At 30.8% G+C, this 21600-nt stretch overlaps 1 protein-coding gene across 2 annotated transcripts; it reads right to left on the reverse strand.

The window, feature by feature from the left end:
- Positions 1-1991: 1991 nt before the first annotated feature.
- LOC139528857 (uncharacterized) lies at positions 1992-21112 on the reverse strand. 2 transcript variants are annotated; one of them, XM_071325071.1, is made up of 5 exons: positions 20802-21112; positions 17355-17590; positions 15749-16361; positions 14712-14738; positions 1992-6641 (listed from the first exon to the last, which is right to left on the reverse strand). In XM_071325071.1, exons 1-5 carry the CDS (start codon positions 21001-21003, stop codon positions 2146-2148), a joined length of 5574 nt encoding a protein of 1857 aa, XP_071181172.1. In that variant the 5' UTR covers positions 21004-21112; the 3' UTR covers positions 1992-2145. The 2 variants fall into 2 exon arrangements, with proteins under 2 accessions (XP_071181172.1, XP_071181171.1); XM_071325070.1 differs by having other exon boundaries at positions 15707-16361.
- Positions 21113-21600: the final 488 nt, after the last annotated feature.

Consider the following 21600-nt stretch of genomic DNA (forward strand, 5'->3'; position numbering starts at 1 on the left):
TGAATGCCAGGTATTTCTAATTCTCCTATAACGATTCAGGTGAGGAAAATGAATTTAGAATAGGTTTACATAGCAGAAAACTAATAATTGTGCAATTAGAAAAGATGAATTAACTGACATTGGGGTTCATCTTTCATTGTCTTTAGTTTTTTCTATGTTGTGGCATGTGTACTATTGTTTGTCTGTTTGTCCTTTGTATTTTTAGACATGACGTTGTCAGTTTATTTTCGATCTATGAGATTGAGTGTCCCTCTGATGATCTCTGATATCTTTCTTCCCTCCTTTAATCATTACATATTTCTTTAAAACCTTTGAACACCAATGTATACTTATAATGTTAATGCACCATGGTTTTAACCATACATATATTAATGAAACTATTAAATTCTTCAATAAACCGTATAGATAAATTAAAATCAGAAAGAACATATATACATATATATTCTCTTTTTTTCCCCTGATGAGTACACAATTAAAAGCAGTTCTAAGAAAAAGAGCTTAACAAATTGCAATGACCCCCTGGTGTGTCAAATATTGTTTAATTACATATATATAAGTGGTATTTGCATTGTTGGAATTATAGATATTGACATATACCCCACATCTCTTATCATGTTAATCTATATTTATACAAAATTTGTCAAACTTCACTAGAATAAAACAAAACATATACAATATAATGAATAAATAATGTTTGAACAAGAGGTTTTTTCAAAGAATTACATATTACTTATCTAAGTTTCAAAACAATAATTATAAATATGTTTAATTCAATACTAATTTCTGGACTTATTAAAAAAACGTTTTATACCAAAATTATTACGAATCTATGTTTGAACTTGATATTTACAATGTTATAGTTAACCATAATAACTGACCAAATTTGAATATATCTAAAATACAATGATTGTAATACTGGTTTATATTTGAACATCATATTTACAATAGAATGATTATCATTGAACAACATTTGAACACCATATAAACAATTAAAAGATTATTCCTGTTAATAATTTGAAAATCGTATTTACAATATATAATGAGTATTACTGATCAAAATGTTAACATCATATTATTTACAATACAATAATTATAACTGATCAAAGTTTAAACATTATATTTACAATGCCATGGTTATAACAGATTAAAATTTGAACATCATATTTACAATGCAAAGATAATTATTGGTTAAAATTTGAAAACCCTATTTTTTACATCATAATGATTAACAGTCTTTTTGTCTAATGAAGCTGTATTTTTTGAAAACCTTTTTTTTTTTACAATATAAAGATTATTACTGATCAAAATTTGAACATCATATTAACATCATAATGATTATAACTGATCAAAATTTGAACATCATATTTACAATAAAATGATTATAGCTTATCAAAGATTGAACATGATATTAACAATACAATAATTATTACTGATCAAAGTTTGAACATCATATTCACAATGCAAAGATAATTATTGGTTAAAATTTGAAAACCCTATTTTTTACATCATAATGATTATAACTGATAAAAAATTTAACAACATATTTACTATACAATTATTATTTCTGATCAAATTTTTAACATTATATTTACAATGCAATGGTTATTACAGATTAAAATTTGAACATTATCCAACAATAAAATGATCTTAACAATATAATGTTTATTATTTAATCCACCATTTTCTACATTTGAAAATGCCTGTACCAAGTCAGGAATATGACAGTTCTTGTCCATTCGTTTTTAATACGTTTTGTTATTTGATTTTGCCATGTGATTATGGACTTTCCGAAATTGATTTTCCTGTAAGTTCAGTATTTTTGTGATTTTACTTTTTACTTGTCAAAGAATGAACATCATATTTACAATGAAATGATTATAACTGATTAAAATTTGAACAACATATTTACAAAACAATAACTACTACTGATTAATTTGAACATCGTATTTTTCAATACAATGGTATCACTTATTCATAATATTGATCCATGTTTGAACAGGAGCATTAATTATCAATCTAAGTATAATCATAATTATCACAAAACCACTTATATCTAATGCAACCTAAAACTTTCTATCTAAAATTAGTATTCATTCTACATTAAATAATATAATTTTGAAATTCATTATATCTATTATAATTTCTTTATGTTTGCTCTTCTCTTTCCAAACGCAATCTTTTTGTTGGTATTAGACATTCATCCTGCTCATCTCTGCTGTTTAAGTCATTATTGTCTGTTGCGTCTTCTAAACAACATTGTCCATCATGTACCTGCTGAATTTGTTGGTTTATGTTTTCTTCAGTATTTAATAATGCATTAGGTGATTGACATATTCTCTTATTTATGTTCTTTATGTATAGTAACCAGGTTTTCAGGTCATCATCCGAATTTGAATCAGACGTGTCTGTCATTTTATTTAATACAGTATCTATTTCAAACATGTTTATATCATGTATATAGTGCCACATTAAAGCTAAACACTTGATATATTCCACTTCTTCATGTAAGACTTTATAAAGTTTCACACCATCACAAGTCTCATGAAATGCAGATTTGATATCCAGTTCTTTATGTTCAACATTTGCTACAATCCACTGGACCATATTAACTTGTCCATATCTACATGCTTCTTTCAAACGATCAGTCATGTTAATGTTCCTACAATACCCTGTCTGTAGAAAGTACAGCATGAGATCAAACTTTCCATTTTCAATTATTTCATTCTGTACTAAGGATAAATAAGAATCTTTTTCACTTTGCATTTGGAACAACGAATCTACAATCATTAAGTATTTAGGTTTATTCTGTTCCTTTTGACACCTTTCTTTTACACATGGTGGTTTACGGTTTTGTAATTGAAACTGGAAGTCTCCTGGGAATGCCTGACACGCCTCAACAAATGCTTTTCTGATGTCGAGCTGTTCAATGGCAACTTTATCAAATATATACTTCACATGATGGATTTTACTTTGTTGACAACAGGTAATTAAAACATCATTGATTGGAATTTGATCTAGTTGAAGGTTTAGAAGAATCCATGTCATAATATTGTTTTTGACTTTTTTCTCCTTACAAACTGTACTCACTATCGTTCTTATATCAATGGAATCGTTGCCAATTTTATTAACTTCGTTCCACAAGAGACCCAAACAAGCAACTGATTGATCAGCGTTATAATCTTCCTCTTCTTCAAATATATCATAGCTAACACATGATGGTGAGGTACATGCTTTGATCATTGCTTCTGTAATGTCCAAGGCATAGAAATATTTACTTAATATCGTTATTGTTTCTATCTCATCGTCTGAACAGGCTTTGTTCAGAATCATCTGTTTATCAAATGAACAATAACCGCTTTCTTTAAGAAACCAATTCACAAGAAAATAATTTTTCTGTTCAAGAGATGTGTATATCATTTCTTTTATATCGTCTGTATTTAAGAAACTGAAATATTTTTCAAGTAAATTTATAACTGAATGTGATAATTTATTGCTTATTCTAATAGGAACACTTATTAATTTTAACACACCTGATATAAAATCCAACCCTTTTATTTGAAAACTTGCAAGAATCCACTTTACAATTTCTATCGACTGTTCCTGTAATACTTCATATGTTTTACTACATGCTATCTTAAATAAATTCCCTCCATCAATATCCAATGATTTTTGTTCAAAAGTCTGAAGTACCCACTTTGCTACATCAATCCTGTTATCTTCACATGCTAACATTAATACTTTCTTTGGATCAATAGCTATATGTGGATGACAGTTTTCATGAATCCACATCAATAACTCGAATGATTTCCTTTCATATGCTTTATTTGCTATTTCTTCCATGTGTAACACTTCCTTATCTTCTGTACTATCCCAGATAGTACGTACTATTTTCAATATTGTAGTAGAACATTCAGCAGTATAGTGTTCAGTTACAGATTTTAAAACTTCCCATTTATCTAAACTTTCTATTTCAATCTTATTCATTATGTGTTCTAATATGTCCGATCTTTTATTAACAAGAGTTGAATTTATTATGGTATACACATCCAATCTGGGTAGATCTATGTTCTGAACAAACCATTCTAAGATTTTTATTCTTTTGGAAGAACATGCCTGTTGACATAGAGCTTTCAAATCGAACTGTTCATATCCAACTTTTGCAACCATATATTTTACTATTTTTAACTTTTCAACTTCATCATCTGTTTTCGTAGATTTTCCCTCACATTCCCTACATGCTGCCATAAGGGCTGACTGAATGTCTAACTGTTCAATGTTGCTGCTTTCAATTATTAAATTTACAAGAACGAACTGTCCATACTCGCAAGCCAAAGTCAATATATCTGCATTATCTATACAGACTAGAAGAAAAGCGTCAAACATATAATCTGGAACATTCTCTTTCTTTAGAACCGACTTAACAACAGAAATTAGATATTTCGAAGTAATGTCAATTCTTTTAATAAGAAAATCAAATAATTTTTCATTAAAAGGAATTTCTCTATAAAGTACACAAAATTTATATTTATCTACAAATGCTTGAAGACAGGACATTTCATCATACGTTTTACATCTAGAAGCCATATACTCCACTGTATCAAACATCTGGAACTTGCAGGCAGTTCTTAATATTAAGTTAGGATTCTCTAATTCCTGGTCTTGAAATGTTTCTATCATCCATTTCAGTGGTTCAAAAAGTAATGATGAGGAGTCAAGAAATCTTTTTCTAGATAATAGGATAATTTTTCGTATCCTTTCATCCTTATATATCATCTTAAAAAATAAATTGATATCAAAAGGATTCCGTACATATTTTGAAAGTAAAAATTCCAACACAGGTATATTACATACTTCATATGCTTTCCATATACATGATGTAAGAAAAACACATGTTTCATCATCAGATTCTTCTCTAAATATAAATATGGAAATTATGTCATCTATGTTGGTAGGTATAATACGTTGATCAAGTAAAACAGGTATTTTGTGTTCTTCCATTATGTCCAATGTGGCTTTAACATATTTTACATCTTTACATATTGAACAGATCACATATAAAGAAGAAATTAAAGTAGATTTCGTGAAACCAATAGTTACATGATTACTGCTGGTTTTTATTATTGTACTAAATGTCTTCAACACAAAGTTATATATATCTAACTGAGTTTCTAATTCTGCCGATGTCTTAAGTAAGAAAGCAAAAAATATATCTTTGTTCTTTCTTAGTAAAAAATTTCTATCTAAAAAGTCCATTTCACTAGATTTGATCATATTTTCTGTATGTTTATCTTTGTCATCTTCCTTTTCAAAAGCTTCTAATAAACAAGGCAGCAGGATACTATATTCATGTTGGAATATTTCAGTATTACATAAGTTTTGTATAAAACGGCGCAATACATAAATCTCACTGTCTTCTTTGTAAAAATCCACTAATCTTTTAGCCAATAATTCATAACTTTTAGACGGAACTCTCAATACTACTTCTCCCTCTTTTTCTATGTATAATTCTGGTTTTACCATCTTCAGGAAGAATGACCAGCTGATTAAAGGTATGATCTTGTTAATATTTTCTTCATCTATCTGGGCAAAAGATAAGATAACACTCTCCTGAAGTGTTGGGTGATGTAATCTGTAAGACCTTTGGTTTGGAATATTAATCAAGTAACTTCCTCTAAGTTCATTAACTGCATCTGATATGTTGCATTTTTTCAGTTTTATTGTCTCTCCATAGATTGCATCAATTATCTTTGGAATCTCTGTTATATTAGTGTTATCATCAGGGTTAATACGGTTTCCATTTATAGCTGTGTAGACCATTACTGCATACTGTATCATAAAATTCCTGTGATCCTCACCTTTACGTCTTATTGCATTCATTTCTTCTAACATGGCTTCTGTTGGCCTGTCGAAAAATTTACTTCCAAGCTTAAAGTATTTATTATTATGGACAAATTGATAAACTACTAAAGGAAATCCTTTGACTGGATTCTCCCGTGTAATATTCATAACTTCACCATTCTTTAAGATAAGATCACCATTACAGTCTACATATCCTTTCCTTACTATTAAGTCTGATTCATGAACTCTTTTCATGTATTTTGTGAGAATAGTATGTTTCTCCTCCCTGCTTAGTACATAATTTTTGGAACTAAGATCAATGAAGTCATACTGAAATAATCTATGACTGTCAGACACTTCTTGATAGTGACGCTTAACTGTATCTCTGATTGTTATAATGACTTTAATATTACCTTTACATACATATGCATGAATTTTATCTAGAATTAGGGTATCTTTTTCTCTATTGTAAATGCAATTTGTTTCTCCGAAAATGTCATCAAGAAGAAGCACCAAATTTTCTGCCCTACTGCCCACATTATCTTCTCTATTATCCTTTTTTTCTTTTGTATTGGTCATATTATCCCATTCCGCCAATGTTAGCTTTATACATTTGAGTGACTTATTTTCAGCACAAAACATATGCAAGACATGACGACCTATCCGACTTTTTCCAGTACCTGCGTATCCTGTTATCAACAAGACTCCATTCCGTTTCAGTAGTAATAAGCCATCTGTCACTGCCTTAGTATTAACAAATGTACCCTCTCTGACATCTTCTTCAATAAGTGCTCTTGTATCTTCTAAAATATATTTAAACAGATAATGATATGAATAATTGAGTATAATTGAAATCAGTTAAAATCATATAATAATCATATGTCAATGCTTAAGGCATATAAAAGTCAAAAGTAAAATAACAAAAAATAAAGCACTCAAAGGAAAATCCCTTACCCTGCTCTTCAACTTTATACTTGTTTGGCTCTATAAATATTTTGATTTGAGCGTCACTGATGAGTCTTATGTAGACGAAACGCGCGTCTGGCGTACTAAATTATAATCCTGGTACCTTTGATAACTATTATTACGGTAAGTAAACTATTATAAGTTATATGGTTTGCTACTGACCCTACGGATCCATAGGCCAAATCCCCTACTGATTTTATTCACCCTCCATGGATCTGTAGGGGTCAGTAGTTAACCGTATTACAAATATATCGCTGCTGGACATTATCTGCTGCGTTTTGTTGAAAAATAGTCCATGAAACATAACAACATTAATAGATAACGTCACCATTAACGCATCATGAACCCCCTATGAAATTTACTAACCCCCTAAGTTCTCATAGGGGGTCACTACATGACTGCGTTAAACCAATCACAACATGTGTATTTACCCGCGGTGTGATAACAATCATTAAATCTTACAATAATTGGCTATCAATGTTTATATCACATAAAAGTTAATAAGAAAATAAATAAATAGAATTCAAATAGGACATGAAGACCAGTAACATTAATTCTATTTCAATTTTCAATAACTATTTGTTATCAAATGAGCAACATGATGGGTGCCACATGTGGAGCAGCATCTGCTTACTCTTCCGGAGCACCTGAAATCACCCCTAGTTTTTGGTGGTGTTTGTGTTGCTTATTCTTTAGTTCTCTATGTTGTGTCATGTGTACTATTGTTTTTTTTTTTTTTTTTATCTTTTGGCAATTTTATCTTAATTCTTATATAAACAAACCGAAATATAATCCATGGACAATATCTGATAAAAATATACAAGACTTTATGTCCATGTGACATTAAGGAGGCTCGCGGGTATCAGATTTTCAGAAAAAAAAACAACATTAATTTTTCATTACAAATTTTATTTATTACCTTTAATAGTTGTTCCTTTACCATATGGTACAAAAATCATTCCAAAAAATCAGTTCGTGTTGGCCCCAGGTGACTTTTAGAATGTATCATTGAAAAAGCTCCAAATTGTCTCCCTTTTGATGCAAAAATGCCATTTGTTTTTGCATTAGAATTGAAACATCTTTTTTAACTCATCAGTGACCTATATTTTTTTTTTTTTTAATTTTTATTATTTTCAAGATTTACAACAAATACAACACATCAAACATACATACAGTAATATTAGCGATAGATTTGAATATATATTTATTTATGACAATACACATTGTTGTAAATTAATTTTTTCTATTTATATGAAAAAATAGAAGCAAGAAAATACAGAAGAAAATATAATTAGAGTTAAATGTTTATGTACCACTGTGTGGCACTTGAGAATTTTAAAGAATTTTATAAAAAAAAAGAAAAAAAGGAAGAGGTTAAAAAATATCCCGTAAGATTTTCAGTACATAATAAATTGTGCTATTAGATACAATAATATTTTATGTTAGTTTTGACAATAAATATAGATTGTAAAAACAAATGACAAATTGAATTATAAAAATAATACTTTAAATGCATTCCACATGGTATCAAAGTGTTTTTGTCTCTTATTTTTGACAGCCATTATTTTTTCTAAATTGTACATATATTTTAACTTTTCTTTAATGGCACTGACAGAAAGATCTTTTGAAAAACATCTACTGTTGTATATATATTGTTTCATGTATAGAAAAATCAAATTATATGGGTCACCTTTTCGAACTTTTGATATATCTCCAAAAATAAAATTCAACTTATTCAATGGCAGGCTTACCCCACCAGATAAGAACCAATAATCTACATCTTGTAAAAAATTTTGAATAATCTCACAATTCCACAGAATATGTTCAACAGTTTCATCTTCTAATTTACAAAAAGTACATAGAGGGTTATCGATAAGTTTGATTTTACATAAAAATTTATTTGTGGCAAGAATTCTATGGTTGATTCTGTACTGAAGCCACTGTAGTTTTGTATTGACAGTGACTGTAAAAGGTAGTTTGAATATATGTTTCCAAATGAGATCTTCACCTAATATTTCACTCCACTTCAGTTGTCCTGTTGGAGTCACCTTGTTACTTATGAGTATTTTGTACATATCTTTAGTACCTTTTCTACTTTTAAAAAAGACTTGTAAGCAAGCTGGAATAAATGGACAACATAACTTATATGAACCTTTTTTGTAATTGTTTGCTGCTTTTTTAATAGCAGAAATAACACTCATGTAATTCAGAAAATTTACATTGATATCATAACATTGCTGTAACAATTCTAATGAAATAAAACATCCATGTTCATCTATTACATCATTAACATATTGTAAACCATGATTAAACCAATGTTGATAAAAAACAGGTTTATTACCAATTCTGATCATATTGTTAAACCAAATAGGACTTGATAAAAAATATTCATAGTCCATATTTCTTTCTTTATCAGTAATCATTTCCCATGCTCTGAAAACATCTTTCCAAAAACTGTTTTTGATATATAAACTAGCTTGTTTGATATACTGAACACCACAATTAAAAAGTTTATTTTTATCAATATCAGACATCAAGATACTTTGCCACTTATTATCTCTCTGAAAAATCCTTCTTATCCATGATGATTTTAGTGCCATGGTAAAACTATAAAGATCTATCATTTTTAATCCTCCCTCCAAATATTCTTTAATCAATATGTCCTTCTTCACTCTATGAATAGGAGAATTCCATACAAAAGAATAAAAAATGTCATTAATTTTTTGGAATACACTGTTTGAAGGATTAGGCAAAGACATAATAAGGTGGTTTAAAATAGGTAAAACAAGAGTTTTTATCACAGTTATTCTACCTATTACTGTAAGGTTTCTTTTTGACCATTGTTTTATTATGTTCTTAATCTGTATAATTTTATCATTATAGTTGATGTTGACAATATTGTCTAAGTCCACATCAAAATTTATCCCAAGTAGTTTAAAAGTTGTCTCCCCCCATGAAAGGTTAACGTCGGGACATAAAATTTCCTTGCTATACTTTTTATTTCCAAACCAAATTACTTGTGTTTTCTCAAAATTTATATTTAAACCAGATATTTTTGCAAACCATTCCAATTCAGATAAGGATTCATATAAAGATTTTTCACTACCATCTAAAATCAATGAAGTGTCATCAGCAAACTGTGACAACTTATGCTCAACTTGAGTTACTTCAATACCACTAATTTCCTTATTTCCTCTTATCTTTAGTGCAAGAATCTCAGCACAAAGGATGAAAAGATAAGGTGAAAGGGGATCACCTTGTCGGCAGCCTCGACCTATGTTAAAAAATTCAGAAAGGTTACCCCCTTGTATAACTGCAGACTTGATATTATTATAAAAAGCTTTTATCCAGTTGATAATTGATTCCCCAAAATTAAAGAACTTTAAAACATTTAGCAAAAAATCCCAAGAAATAGAATCAAAAGCCTTTTCGAAATCAATTAACAACAAGAGTCCAGGTATGTCGTGATCTTCTGTGTATTGCATGATATCATATAAAAGCCTTATATTTTCTCCTATGTACCTCCCACTGATAAAACCAGTCTGATCAAGATTAATAAGTTTGTCAAGGACAGTCTTAAATCTGTTTGCAATTACTGCTGACCCAATTTTATAGACAGTGTTTAAAAGTGAAATAGGACGCCAATTTTTCAAAAAATGACGTGGTTTATTTCCTTTTGGCAGGCAAGTAATAATTCCTTGCTTTTGTGTTACTGACAATTCTCCCTGTTCTGAACCATAATTTAAAGATTCAACCACAAAAAAATGGAGATCTTTCCAAAAAAATTTAAAAAATTCAGTAGAAAAGCCATCAGAGCCAGGAGTTTTATTATTTTTCATATTTTTTAATGCCTGTCCAGCCTCTTTGACTGTGATTTTACCCTCCAAGCTCTCCTTCTCATCATTAGAAAGTATTGGAACATTTACATTTTTAAGATCTTCTTTCAGATCAGCTACTGAACTTGAGTTATCTCTCTTCTTATATAAATTTTCATAGAAAAGTTTTACTTCTTTTAAAATTTTGTTCTGATCAGTAAGTATTTCCCCATTATCTCTTTCAATTTTTGGTATAATTTTACTCATAAAATTTTTTGACTCCAGTCCACAAAAATAATTTGTTGGTTTTTCACCTTCCTCTATCCATTGAACACGTGATCTGACTATTTTACCCTTTAATTTTTTAATACGTAATTGCTCAAGTTCAATTTTTTTGCTCTCAAGTTTAGTTATTGAAAGTTCGTCAACATTTTCCTCTAACTGTATAATTTCATTTCGTAAAGTTGTTTCCCTTTTTTCAGATTCCCTTTTTTTGTAACTGGAATAAGAAATACTTTTCCCCCTGATTTCCATTAATAAAGTTTCAAGAAAAAGTTGGTGATTAATTCTCATTTGAATATCTTCATTATCTATCTCATCAATATTGTCAAAATCATAAACTAGTGCACAATATTGTGCTTTGATTTCACTAATCTTTTGTTTAACTGTATTTATGTATTCTATATCATAAAGTAAGGAGTTGTTGAACTTCCATAAACCTTTTCCTCTAATAAAAGGATTAAATTCCAGTTCAAGTAATACCATAGAATGATCTGAACGATAACTTGGATGTACTTCACAGTTATTGAGACTATTTAACATATTATCTGTAAGAAGAAAGAAGTCCAATCTAGCCTGTTTAAATGGAGTTCTTTTTCTCCAAGTATACCTTTGGACATTGGGATAAAGCTCCCTAAATGGATCTATTAAACTTCTTTCTTCTATGATTCCTAAAATACTATCTCTAGCCTTAGGGTTATTAGTATGTTTGTAGTTACAATAATCTATATAAGGGTTCTGTACAAGATTGAAGTCACCACAAATTATGTAACTTTCATTTTCAAAATCATCAACAATGCCCATAATATTATCAAAAAAATCAGGACTATCCATATTTGGTCCATATAAGCACACTAAAGTAATTTTTTGATTTTCTACCAAAATTTCTAAAATCAAATAGTTACCATTTATATCTTTTTTTTCTTTTAACACTTTGAACTCAAAATTATTGTTGAATAATACAGCAACTCCTCTAGAATTGGAACTGACAGAAGAAAAATAACTTTCATATCCCCACATAGATCTAATACTATTTTCTAAATCACTTGTAAAATGTGTATCCTGGATACAGTAAATATTACATGCTTTTAACTTCAGCATATTAAAGACATCTTTTCTTTTAACTTTATCTCTGAGTCCCTGACAATTAACAGATAGAATTTTTAAAGAACCCATATTTGTAATAACTTTGTATCAATATACAACATAAAATATTTTTCAAAAACAGCACAACATCGCTGACAGTAACAGGATATATAGATATCGAACATGATAATTAGCAGAAATTGAAGACAGTAAATTTGAAGAAATTGTAATGAAAAAAGATTAAAAACATATGTAAATGATTCAATATGGCAACACAAAAGTATCATTCTATACTTTTTATGTCAAAATTTATAGTATTGCAGAATTTATATTTTACAACTAATTTTGCCAACCTAATGTTTGAACAATAATTTAATAGTATTTATATATATATATAGTTTGTTTTCAAATTTCTATGTTAGTATATATATCTTATTCAAAAATTATCAATTTATGAAGTCAAGTGTTCATTTTCTTTCCTGCAGTCTTCTTCGAACGTCATCAAAAAGTCTATATTTCAGTTGCAGTCCATCTTCAGTTCTTCCAAACACCCCACAATTATAATACCACACTGATTCAAAGCATTCCATGTCTCTAAGTTTGGTAATCAGTTGCATATTTCTCCTTGTGACGTCATCAGAGAATCGTACCTTGTCCTTCAAGTCTTTTCTAACTCTCATTATGCTCCTTTTAACGTCACTATTGAAAAGTCTAACAATGACAGGGTTGGGCCCAGGTTGATTGGAGGGCAAGCGATGGATAGCGACTACATCTCTCTCTTGTAACTGCACATTCAGATCTCTCCTTACTTTCTGAATGAAATCAGATCTTAAGTCTTGTTTTTCATGTCTTGGAAAATTCATAACTTTTATATTATTTTTCCTTGAGTATTGTTCGTTGTAATTTGCACTTACAATTGCTTCTTGTGTATAATTAACAGTGTCTTTTAAAATTTTCTTTTCATTGATGACTGTTTCTCTTACTTGATTAATTTGTTTTCTAAGGTCTTCATTTTCAACAGACAAAGCTTCAATTTTTTCTTGCATTTCTTTTTCTACCTGTGCTACCCTACAATTGATCTTTTTGTCCATGGTAGACTCAAATCTTTGGAAAAGTTTATTTACAATTGTAGTAACTACTATCTCCAAATCATGTGTTCTAACTAGATCTTTTGTAAACATATCAAAATCATCTTTCTTTGTTACACCCTTAAGGTTCAATTTAATCTCATCAAGGTCTTTTTGTAAATTAGTTAAACCACTTAACTCCATACTGTTATCTGACTCACTGGAAAGTTCTGAATGAGTTCTTTTTGGGAGTTTAGGATTCTTTTGTGAATCCAAATCTTTTCTAGCTGAAAGCAATGTCTGAACTGTATTTGTAGATTTTTTACCTTGTGGTTTAACTCCAGTTTTGTCACCTTGTGAAGAACTCCCTAAAGGCATTTTGTAGTAAATGGTCGAAACTGCTCACAATCAAAAATCAATATCTCCACATTAAATTTCAGGTATACAAATCTTTAAAAGTCAATATCTGGTTATTCCTTTAAAATTATCCACAAAAATATATATCTTTAGAATCCTCATTCAATTCCACAACTTTTGAACATAATCTTCTTTTATGGCAATCACAATAAATAACAATAATCTGCAAAAACTGAGGAGCTGTTTTTCAAGGTGTTGACAGCTCAGCGGCCATATTGAATCTTTTTCTATATTTTTTATTGTTGTTATGCTGAATAAGCTGTACATAAACTAAATAATTGTAAAATTTAAGCGATTTCTGTAATTTAATTCTTTTTTTATTTCGATATTACGCCTATTTCTCCTATTAGTTCAACAGAAAAAAAGGACATTAACAAAAATGTTTGCTACTTTCGAAGGAAGATTGTGAGGGTAAATGAACGGTGACCCCATTTTTTTATTTCATTTTTCTATTTAGTATACCATAAAGTTCATTTATAGAAAAATATAGTCAGTATTTATGGCTGCATGGATATTGATTGTTTTATGTGTAAATATTATAATTGTTGTATATGTTTTATGGCAATCAATATGTGACACTTTAATAAACAAATTTATATTATATATATAGAGAAATCCTATATTAAATAAAAAAATTGGTTTAACCCGTGAGCCCCCTTAAGCCATGTAATACAGTCTATTATTTGAACTTATAATTATTTTCATTATGGAATTTGCAAAATTTCTTGGGCTTGAAATATTTGATAAATTCCATGTTTATTCTGTATTATAATTTTTGAGTGGTGCATAACACTTTCCACACAATCTATTTTGTATAGTGTTGTGCGTGGCACAGTACATTCTATTGAAAATGTGGTATCTTCTTTGTAATAGAAAGTGTTGTTGGCCCCAAAGAACACTATAATATAATATAATCATGCATATTACAGAATAAACATGGAATTCATTAAAAATGTCAAGCACATGAAAATTTGGCAAATTCAATAATTAAAAGTTCAAATAATAGCCTGTTATCAATGGTTATATGTACTTTTTTACTTCCATGTTAAGTAAGCTTTATAATCTAACACTACATTTTTAAATGTTCCTATCATAATGAACATACTTGATTTAAAACATACTAAAACCTATATCCAAATCCAAAACTAGATGCTCCAAGGAGCTTGTGTCGCTCACCTGATATGTTTGTTCTTAAAAAATGCTTCATATAATATCTATTGATTAACAAACCAAACATACTTACCCTCAAGTCTTGTTTGATTATTTCCACCTGGAAAATGGAAAACAGTTGCATAAATTGGTCTATACATTACCAACATAATATATAATTATAATCAGTTTAAAAGCTACCTTCATTTTTACAGTATTTAACTATATACAAAATATTAATAAATACCTCAGGGACGTTAATATTTGACATTTACCCTACCTCCTCATTTCAGTAACTAAGTCTGTTGTTACAAGAAAGTAGGAAGATAATAAAGGGATATTCAAACTCATACGACCAAGACAAACTGACAACTTTATCGTCATGGCAAAACCAGATGCTCTGCAGGGCGCAGCTTTATATGACCGCAGAGGTTGAACCCTGAACGGTTGGGGCAAGTATGGACACAACATTAAAGCTGGATTCAGCTCTAAATTTGGATTGTGATTAAATAGTTGACACAGCATAGGTTTCGGACACAGAATGAATGTGGTCTAATGAACTTAAAACCCAAAATCAATCCCAACCTTCCTTTTGTGGTCATATCCCTTATGTTAAAATTACATAGATTTCTGTTTACTTATACTAAAGTTATTGTGCGAAAACCAAGAAAAATGCTTATTTGGGCCCTTTTTTACCCCTAATTCCTAAACTGTTGTGACCAAAACACCCAAACTAAAGTTAGAGTGTGAAAACCAAAAGTTTCGGACGATGACAACGACGACGACGATGATAACATGATACCAATATAAATATACGACCAAAAATATTTCAATTTTTGTAGTCGTATAAAAATCATCTGTGAAACATTGGCTGTATACAAAATTTCACAATGGAAATTTCTCCTCTCTAGACATTTTTTCATAGCTGAGGACAATATGTTATAGGACATTTGGCTTACAGATACTGAATCAATCTTACCTGATGTGTCATCAGCACCATGGCTACATAAATAATGAACAATGGATTACTAAACCATGCCTACAAGTCATGGCTGCAGAACAAATCAATTGAATACTTAAATATCTCACCTTGTTGTGCAATCTGATCACGTTGTTGTACCATTTGTTCACCTTGTTGTGCCATTTGTTCACCTTGTTGTGCCATCTGTTCACTGTGTTGTGCCATCTGTTCACAATGTTGTGCTAACTGTTCAGCTTGTTGTGCTATCTGTTCACCTTGTTTTGACCCCTGTCCATCAAGCATAGCCAAATGTTCATCATGTTTTTTTAACATCTTGTCATGTTGTTCATATTTCATTTCAAGTTTACATATATGTACAATAAGGTCAGCTACCTTATTTTGTTTCTTATCTGATTGGTCTTGCAACTCTTTAATTATTACTTCATTCTTGTTTATATCATTCTTACATGCTTTGAGTTTCTCTGTATATTCATTTTTGTAATCAGAAAGTTCAGTTGTCAACTTTTGTGTTTCAGCTTCCCCTTTTTGATTGGAAACATTTACCTGATGGATTTTCTTTTCATGCTCCTCCTTATTAGTCATAAGAATGTCAATTGCTGATTGGTGAATGTTTATCATTTCTGTTAGTTCCTGTTGCGATTTTGTACAGCTTCTTAGTTCTAGTAACATATCTATAAGGGATCCATCCAAGACAACATGTTTTGACAACTGAGCTTCTTTAAGCATTGGCAGACTGGCCTTAGCACTAAGACGTCCAATGGCCTATATGAATTGAAAAGACAGAGCTACTTATTAATATTCTAATTTTTGTTGGGAGAAATCAATATACTCATAGAAACATTTCCCTGATATGTATATGCGTAACATTTTTACAATTATAAAAAATCTATATAGGATGTTTATGTCTATGTTAAAAACGTTTTTTATCAGTACTTCAAATTTCAGAAAATAACCAACCAATTTCAATATTGCACCTTTCCAAAGTTGTTTAATGTTTAATACCAAGTTATGAGCCTGTTGTTGGTGGGTTGAACATGGTTTTGTGGCTAGCCAAATATCTCCTCCTCCTCCCCCATTGAGGGCAGTACACAAAAACAGCTTAATAGAATTACAAACCGCCTGACTGTCACACAAATTGATCAACACCATAAAATGTAATGTCACAGGTCATGCAAATAAATTCCAAAATTTTGAACAAAAACTAAAGGACCTAATGTTAACCCTTGAAACATACATGTTTGAAAGTAAAGTGATCTATAGATACATTTAGTTTATTATTAAAGAAGATAAATGAATAAGCGATTTGTAAAATGTTCTTTATTGTCACGTTCTAAATATCTTAACTTCACCGGTGTGGTGGTGGTCTTAATTGCAGGAGACTAATACAGATACGATGAATAAGTGTAGTTCCGAATGAAAAATAATTTAGATTCTGAATATTCCTCCATAGACTATATTTCTAACTATTAAATAAATTTGCGTGAACCCTCAGGGGTTCTTGCAATAATAAAGTTGAAAGAGGAAGACATAAAGAAGATTTGACCTTTCTGCCATGAGCTGGATTTGTTGGGAGGAGCACCAAATTTAGGACAAAGGTGTGCTCACATTTATCATTAAGAGTAATTTAAAGAAAGGAGTATGGAAATGGGGAATGGGTCGAAGAGACAATTTACAACCATACAATAGAGCAACAACAGTCAAAGGCTATGATTTGGAATAATTTGTCTATATTGTGGCCATGATCTATATACTTACACCTTCTAAATCATCCCAGCACTTATTGAAATCTGTTGACGACAATATCCCATCTTTACTATGGACTGACTGGTTTCTGTACCATTTAACTCTGGCATGGTCTGCACCTATACTGGTATCACCTGGTGGTGGTAAACTATCCCAACCGGTAAGAGGGGCTAACTCACGTGGTGGCAAGTTCCGTAAAAGGCAAACTATCAACGTTGTATCAAAGTCTGCTGAAGTAACTAATTGGCCTGTAACAGATATCATAATGTAGTTATATCATAAGGAGTATGTTAGTTATCCCAGCCCATTACAGGGCAAGATTCACTTGGTGTCATGTTCTGCAAAAGGCAGATAATCATTTTTATACATGCAGAAATTTATGTATTACTGAAAAATTATTACACCAGAATTTTCGATATCACAAACTAGTCAAAACTTTTACTAAATTTTATCATCGGTATAAAGACATCATTCGTAAATATAGCTCAACATGCAGACTTCTAATACGTTCAGGTATTTCACATCCAATTTTTTATGGAAATATTCTTTATAAAGCACAAAGGTGTCAGTATTCACCTCAGAAACTTACAAAACCTTTGAATAGACTTATTAAGAAGGGATATAATTACGATACTGTTGTCAAGTCATTAAAGATTGCATATTTTGGCGTTAATATTGAGTCACTGATAAGGTCTTTGCATCGGAGCTAAACACATTTATTCTAAAAACAGTTATTGGCATGACACGGGTTATGTTCTTCTCATATATGTTATGATGGTATGATACTAAACCCCTAACGGGAAGGATTGTGCCTGATGTTCATATGATGAAATCATAATCTTTCAGTCAGTTTAATTGAAGTCTGGAGCTGGCATGTCAGTTAACTGCTAGTAGTCTGTTGTTATTTATGTATTATTGTCATTTTGTTTATTTTCTTTGGTTATATCTTCTGACATCAGACTCGGACTTCTCTTGAACTGAATTTTAATGTGCGTATTGTTATGCGTTTACTTTTCTACATTGGTTAGAGGTATAGGGGGAGGGTTGAGATCTCACAAACATGTTTAACCCCGCCGCATTTTTGCGCCTGTCCCAAGTCAGGAGCCTCTGGCCTTTGTTAGTCTTGTATGATTTTAAATTTTAGTTTCTTGTTTACAATTTGGAAATTAGTATGGCGTTCATTATCACTGGACTAGTATATATTTGTTTAGGGGCCAGCTGAGGGACGCCTCCGGGTGCGGGAATTTCTCGCTACATTGAAGACCTGTTGGTGACCCTCTGCTGTTGTTTTTTATTTGGTCGGGTTGTTGTCTCTTTGACACATTCCCCATTTCCATTCTCAATTTTATCAAAGTCTTCTGATCTAACATTACTTAAACATTTAAAAAAAATTTGAAAATGGAAAATATGTATTTGAAGTAAGCTCAGTCGTTTCGTTATTCAATACTCCATGTCCAATATCCAACCAGCTACTAGCATTGACTAGCTGACGGTTAGATGTTCAAATTTAGTTGAAAGTCAAATATTTCATAACATTCAAAGTATGATTTTTAAGTTAAGAGGAGTGAAAAGATACGTAGGACATTGTTTAATATCCCTGTAAGTCGATATTGAATAGTTAGTATTCAAAATATATATGTTGAAAACCTACAATGACCGCTGAAAAGATGATGAGACCCCATGGTATTTCAATGTCCATAAAATTGGAGGAAATCATAGACTGTTTATATAAAAGTTATATATATCAAGAAGATTTCCCAGAATTATGTTATCTTCGATATCTATATATTACACTTTCCTCGAATTTGATGGACATTTAAAGACCAGGGGGACTCATCTTCATTTCAGTGGTCTCTGGTAGGTTTTTGCTATATATTTTAAATATCCAACTGTCACATGTGGCACTTTGGGCCCTCCTTAAACATAGATGACATGAATTGTACCCAAATTCCTTTTAGTCACGTTTGTATCTACCTATTAACTAACTTTCTGTTTAATATTAGGCAGATTGAGAGATCAGGGGAATCCCATCATTGCCCTGTGCCCTTTGTCCTGATTTTGACAATTTATAGCCGAAAAGTGACAATCTTTAAGCCCTCCTTTAATAGATACATGTATTGAAGATGACATTATGCATGTTATTCTAGGGAATCATTTTAATACAATCTTTATATATAAAAAGTTTATGAATTAGTAGAATTTTATGGGCAATGAAAGACCAGGGGGTATCATCGTCATTTAAGCACTCTTAGGTAAGTTTTCAATATATATTTCTTTTTTGGGGCTTTCCATATATATTTATATTTATATTTTTAGATGTTTCTATAGTGATGGGTTTTTGTTTTTGTTTTTCGAAATATTAGATACAAAATTACAGTATTGCAGTTGTTTTCTTGATAACAAGAGTGTGTCCATAGTACATGGATGCCCCAATTGCATTATCATTTTCTATGTTCAGTGGACCATGCAATTGGGGTCAGAACTCTAATTTGACTTTAAAATTAGAAAGATCATATCATTAGGAACATGTACATACTAAGTTTCAAGCTGATTGGACTTCAACTTCATCAAAAACTACCTCAACCAAAATCTTTAACCTGAAGCTGAACAGACGGAGGAACAAACCAGAAAACATAATTCCCTCAAATTGGGCATAAAAATCTATATTACTTGAAGACAAATATGCAACTTACATAAGCATTGATAAGGGTTTATATTCCAGTTTACGACAATTTGAAGGGGTCATAAAACGATTTCCTACATATCTTTTCACTCCTTTCAACTAATTTCTGAAATTTTTATGAATTTGAACTAAATTTGAATATCATGAATATTGAACCGACTGCTAACTTCATATCCATGTAGAAAATGTCAATATCTTATGAACTACAATTTTCAAGCATCAGTGGCGGGTCAAAGTGTTAAACCCGCCCCCCCCCCCTTTTTTAATGGCAGATCATTACATTTGAATTGGGACATACTGTCGGAACCCTCCCTTTATCCTGAGTTTGGAACCTCCTTTTAAAAATGGCTAGATCCGCCCCTGAGCTTCTATTTGAACTTATGTGGGGTTTTTTCTTATGAATATAAACATAAAGTCTCATCTGGTTACCTTTATCGCATGTTATTGATGGATTATTTGTTGCTTAATGTCCTGTGGCAAATATTTCAACCATGTTCACGATGAGAACAAATTAACAATAAATACAGTAGGTATAGGTCTTGTAATTAGAGGCCATCCTGTATGATTGGTGTGAAAATTTGGACTGCCACTGTAAAATGATGGCATTTTGGATAAGGCAAAATTTTTGCCTTTCAACAGGCCACCTATTGACCCCTCAAAGAGTAGTTGCAAGGGTTCTTATTGTGCAAAAAGCATGGCACTGTCTTTACACAAGGCATTGCCCCATTCTCACCAGACGACCTTTCATCACAAGAACATACATAGCTCAAACTCACCAGGACTTGGATATAAAATATTCAGTTGCAGTTTTGTCATAAAACGGAGTCCTTTCAAGGTCACAGAACTTTTGGTAAGTTCAGCGCCAAGTCCTGCTGGAGGATGGACATAATCAAAATATACCCTGACAGCTTTTGAAGCAATCTTCAAATTCAAGAAGTAAAACCTCAAGAAATTTAACTCTTCTTCTGTAACACCCATGTTGGTTTCTCTAGTAGTATCTCATTATCTCTCTATCTACTGCTCGCTACAGTGCTGCCCTCTAACATCACTGTAGCTACTGTGTCTACATCTTTTCTTCAGAATGAACCTGCAATAGAACAGACTAAAAATATATAAAATATCCTGTCCATATTGTACACTTGCAGATGTATGATGGATCTTTTCAAAGCTGAGACATTGTCACACATAAGATTTAATTGTTGAGGTAAGGAGTGAGGTTATTTTTTTTCAAGAATTGGGAAGTCAGTCAGTCAGGGGTAATGCTTATACAAGTCATGTTTATTTTCTTGAAGATGTTATATTTACCATTTTACTTCAGAAATTTGTAAGATTTTTATTTAAATCTTCTCTTAAAAAATTCACTTACAATTGTATTAGGTTTCATAATATGGAAAGCCAATGGGTTCAAAATTACTTCGTAACTTGCCAATTTGTAACTTGTAATTGTGTGATTTTTCAATTTGTATATTGATGTTTTGTAACTTGTCGATTCGTTAAATGTTGATTTTGTAAATTGTCTATTTGTATATTGGTGTTTTGTAACATGTCCATTCGTAAATTGTCAATTTGTCAGAA

This window comes from Mytilus edulis, chromosome 6 (assembly GCF_963676685.1).
Source record: "Mytilus edulis chromosome 6, xbMytEdul2.2, whole genome shotgun sequence".
Lineage (NCBI taxonomy): Eukaryota > Metazoa > Mollusca > Bivalvia > Mytilida > Mytilidae > Mytilus > Mytilus edulis.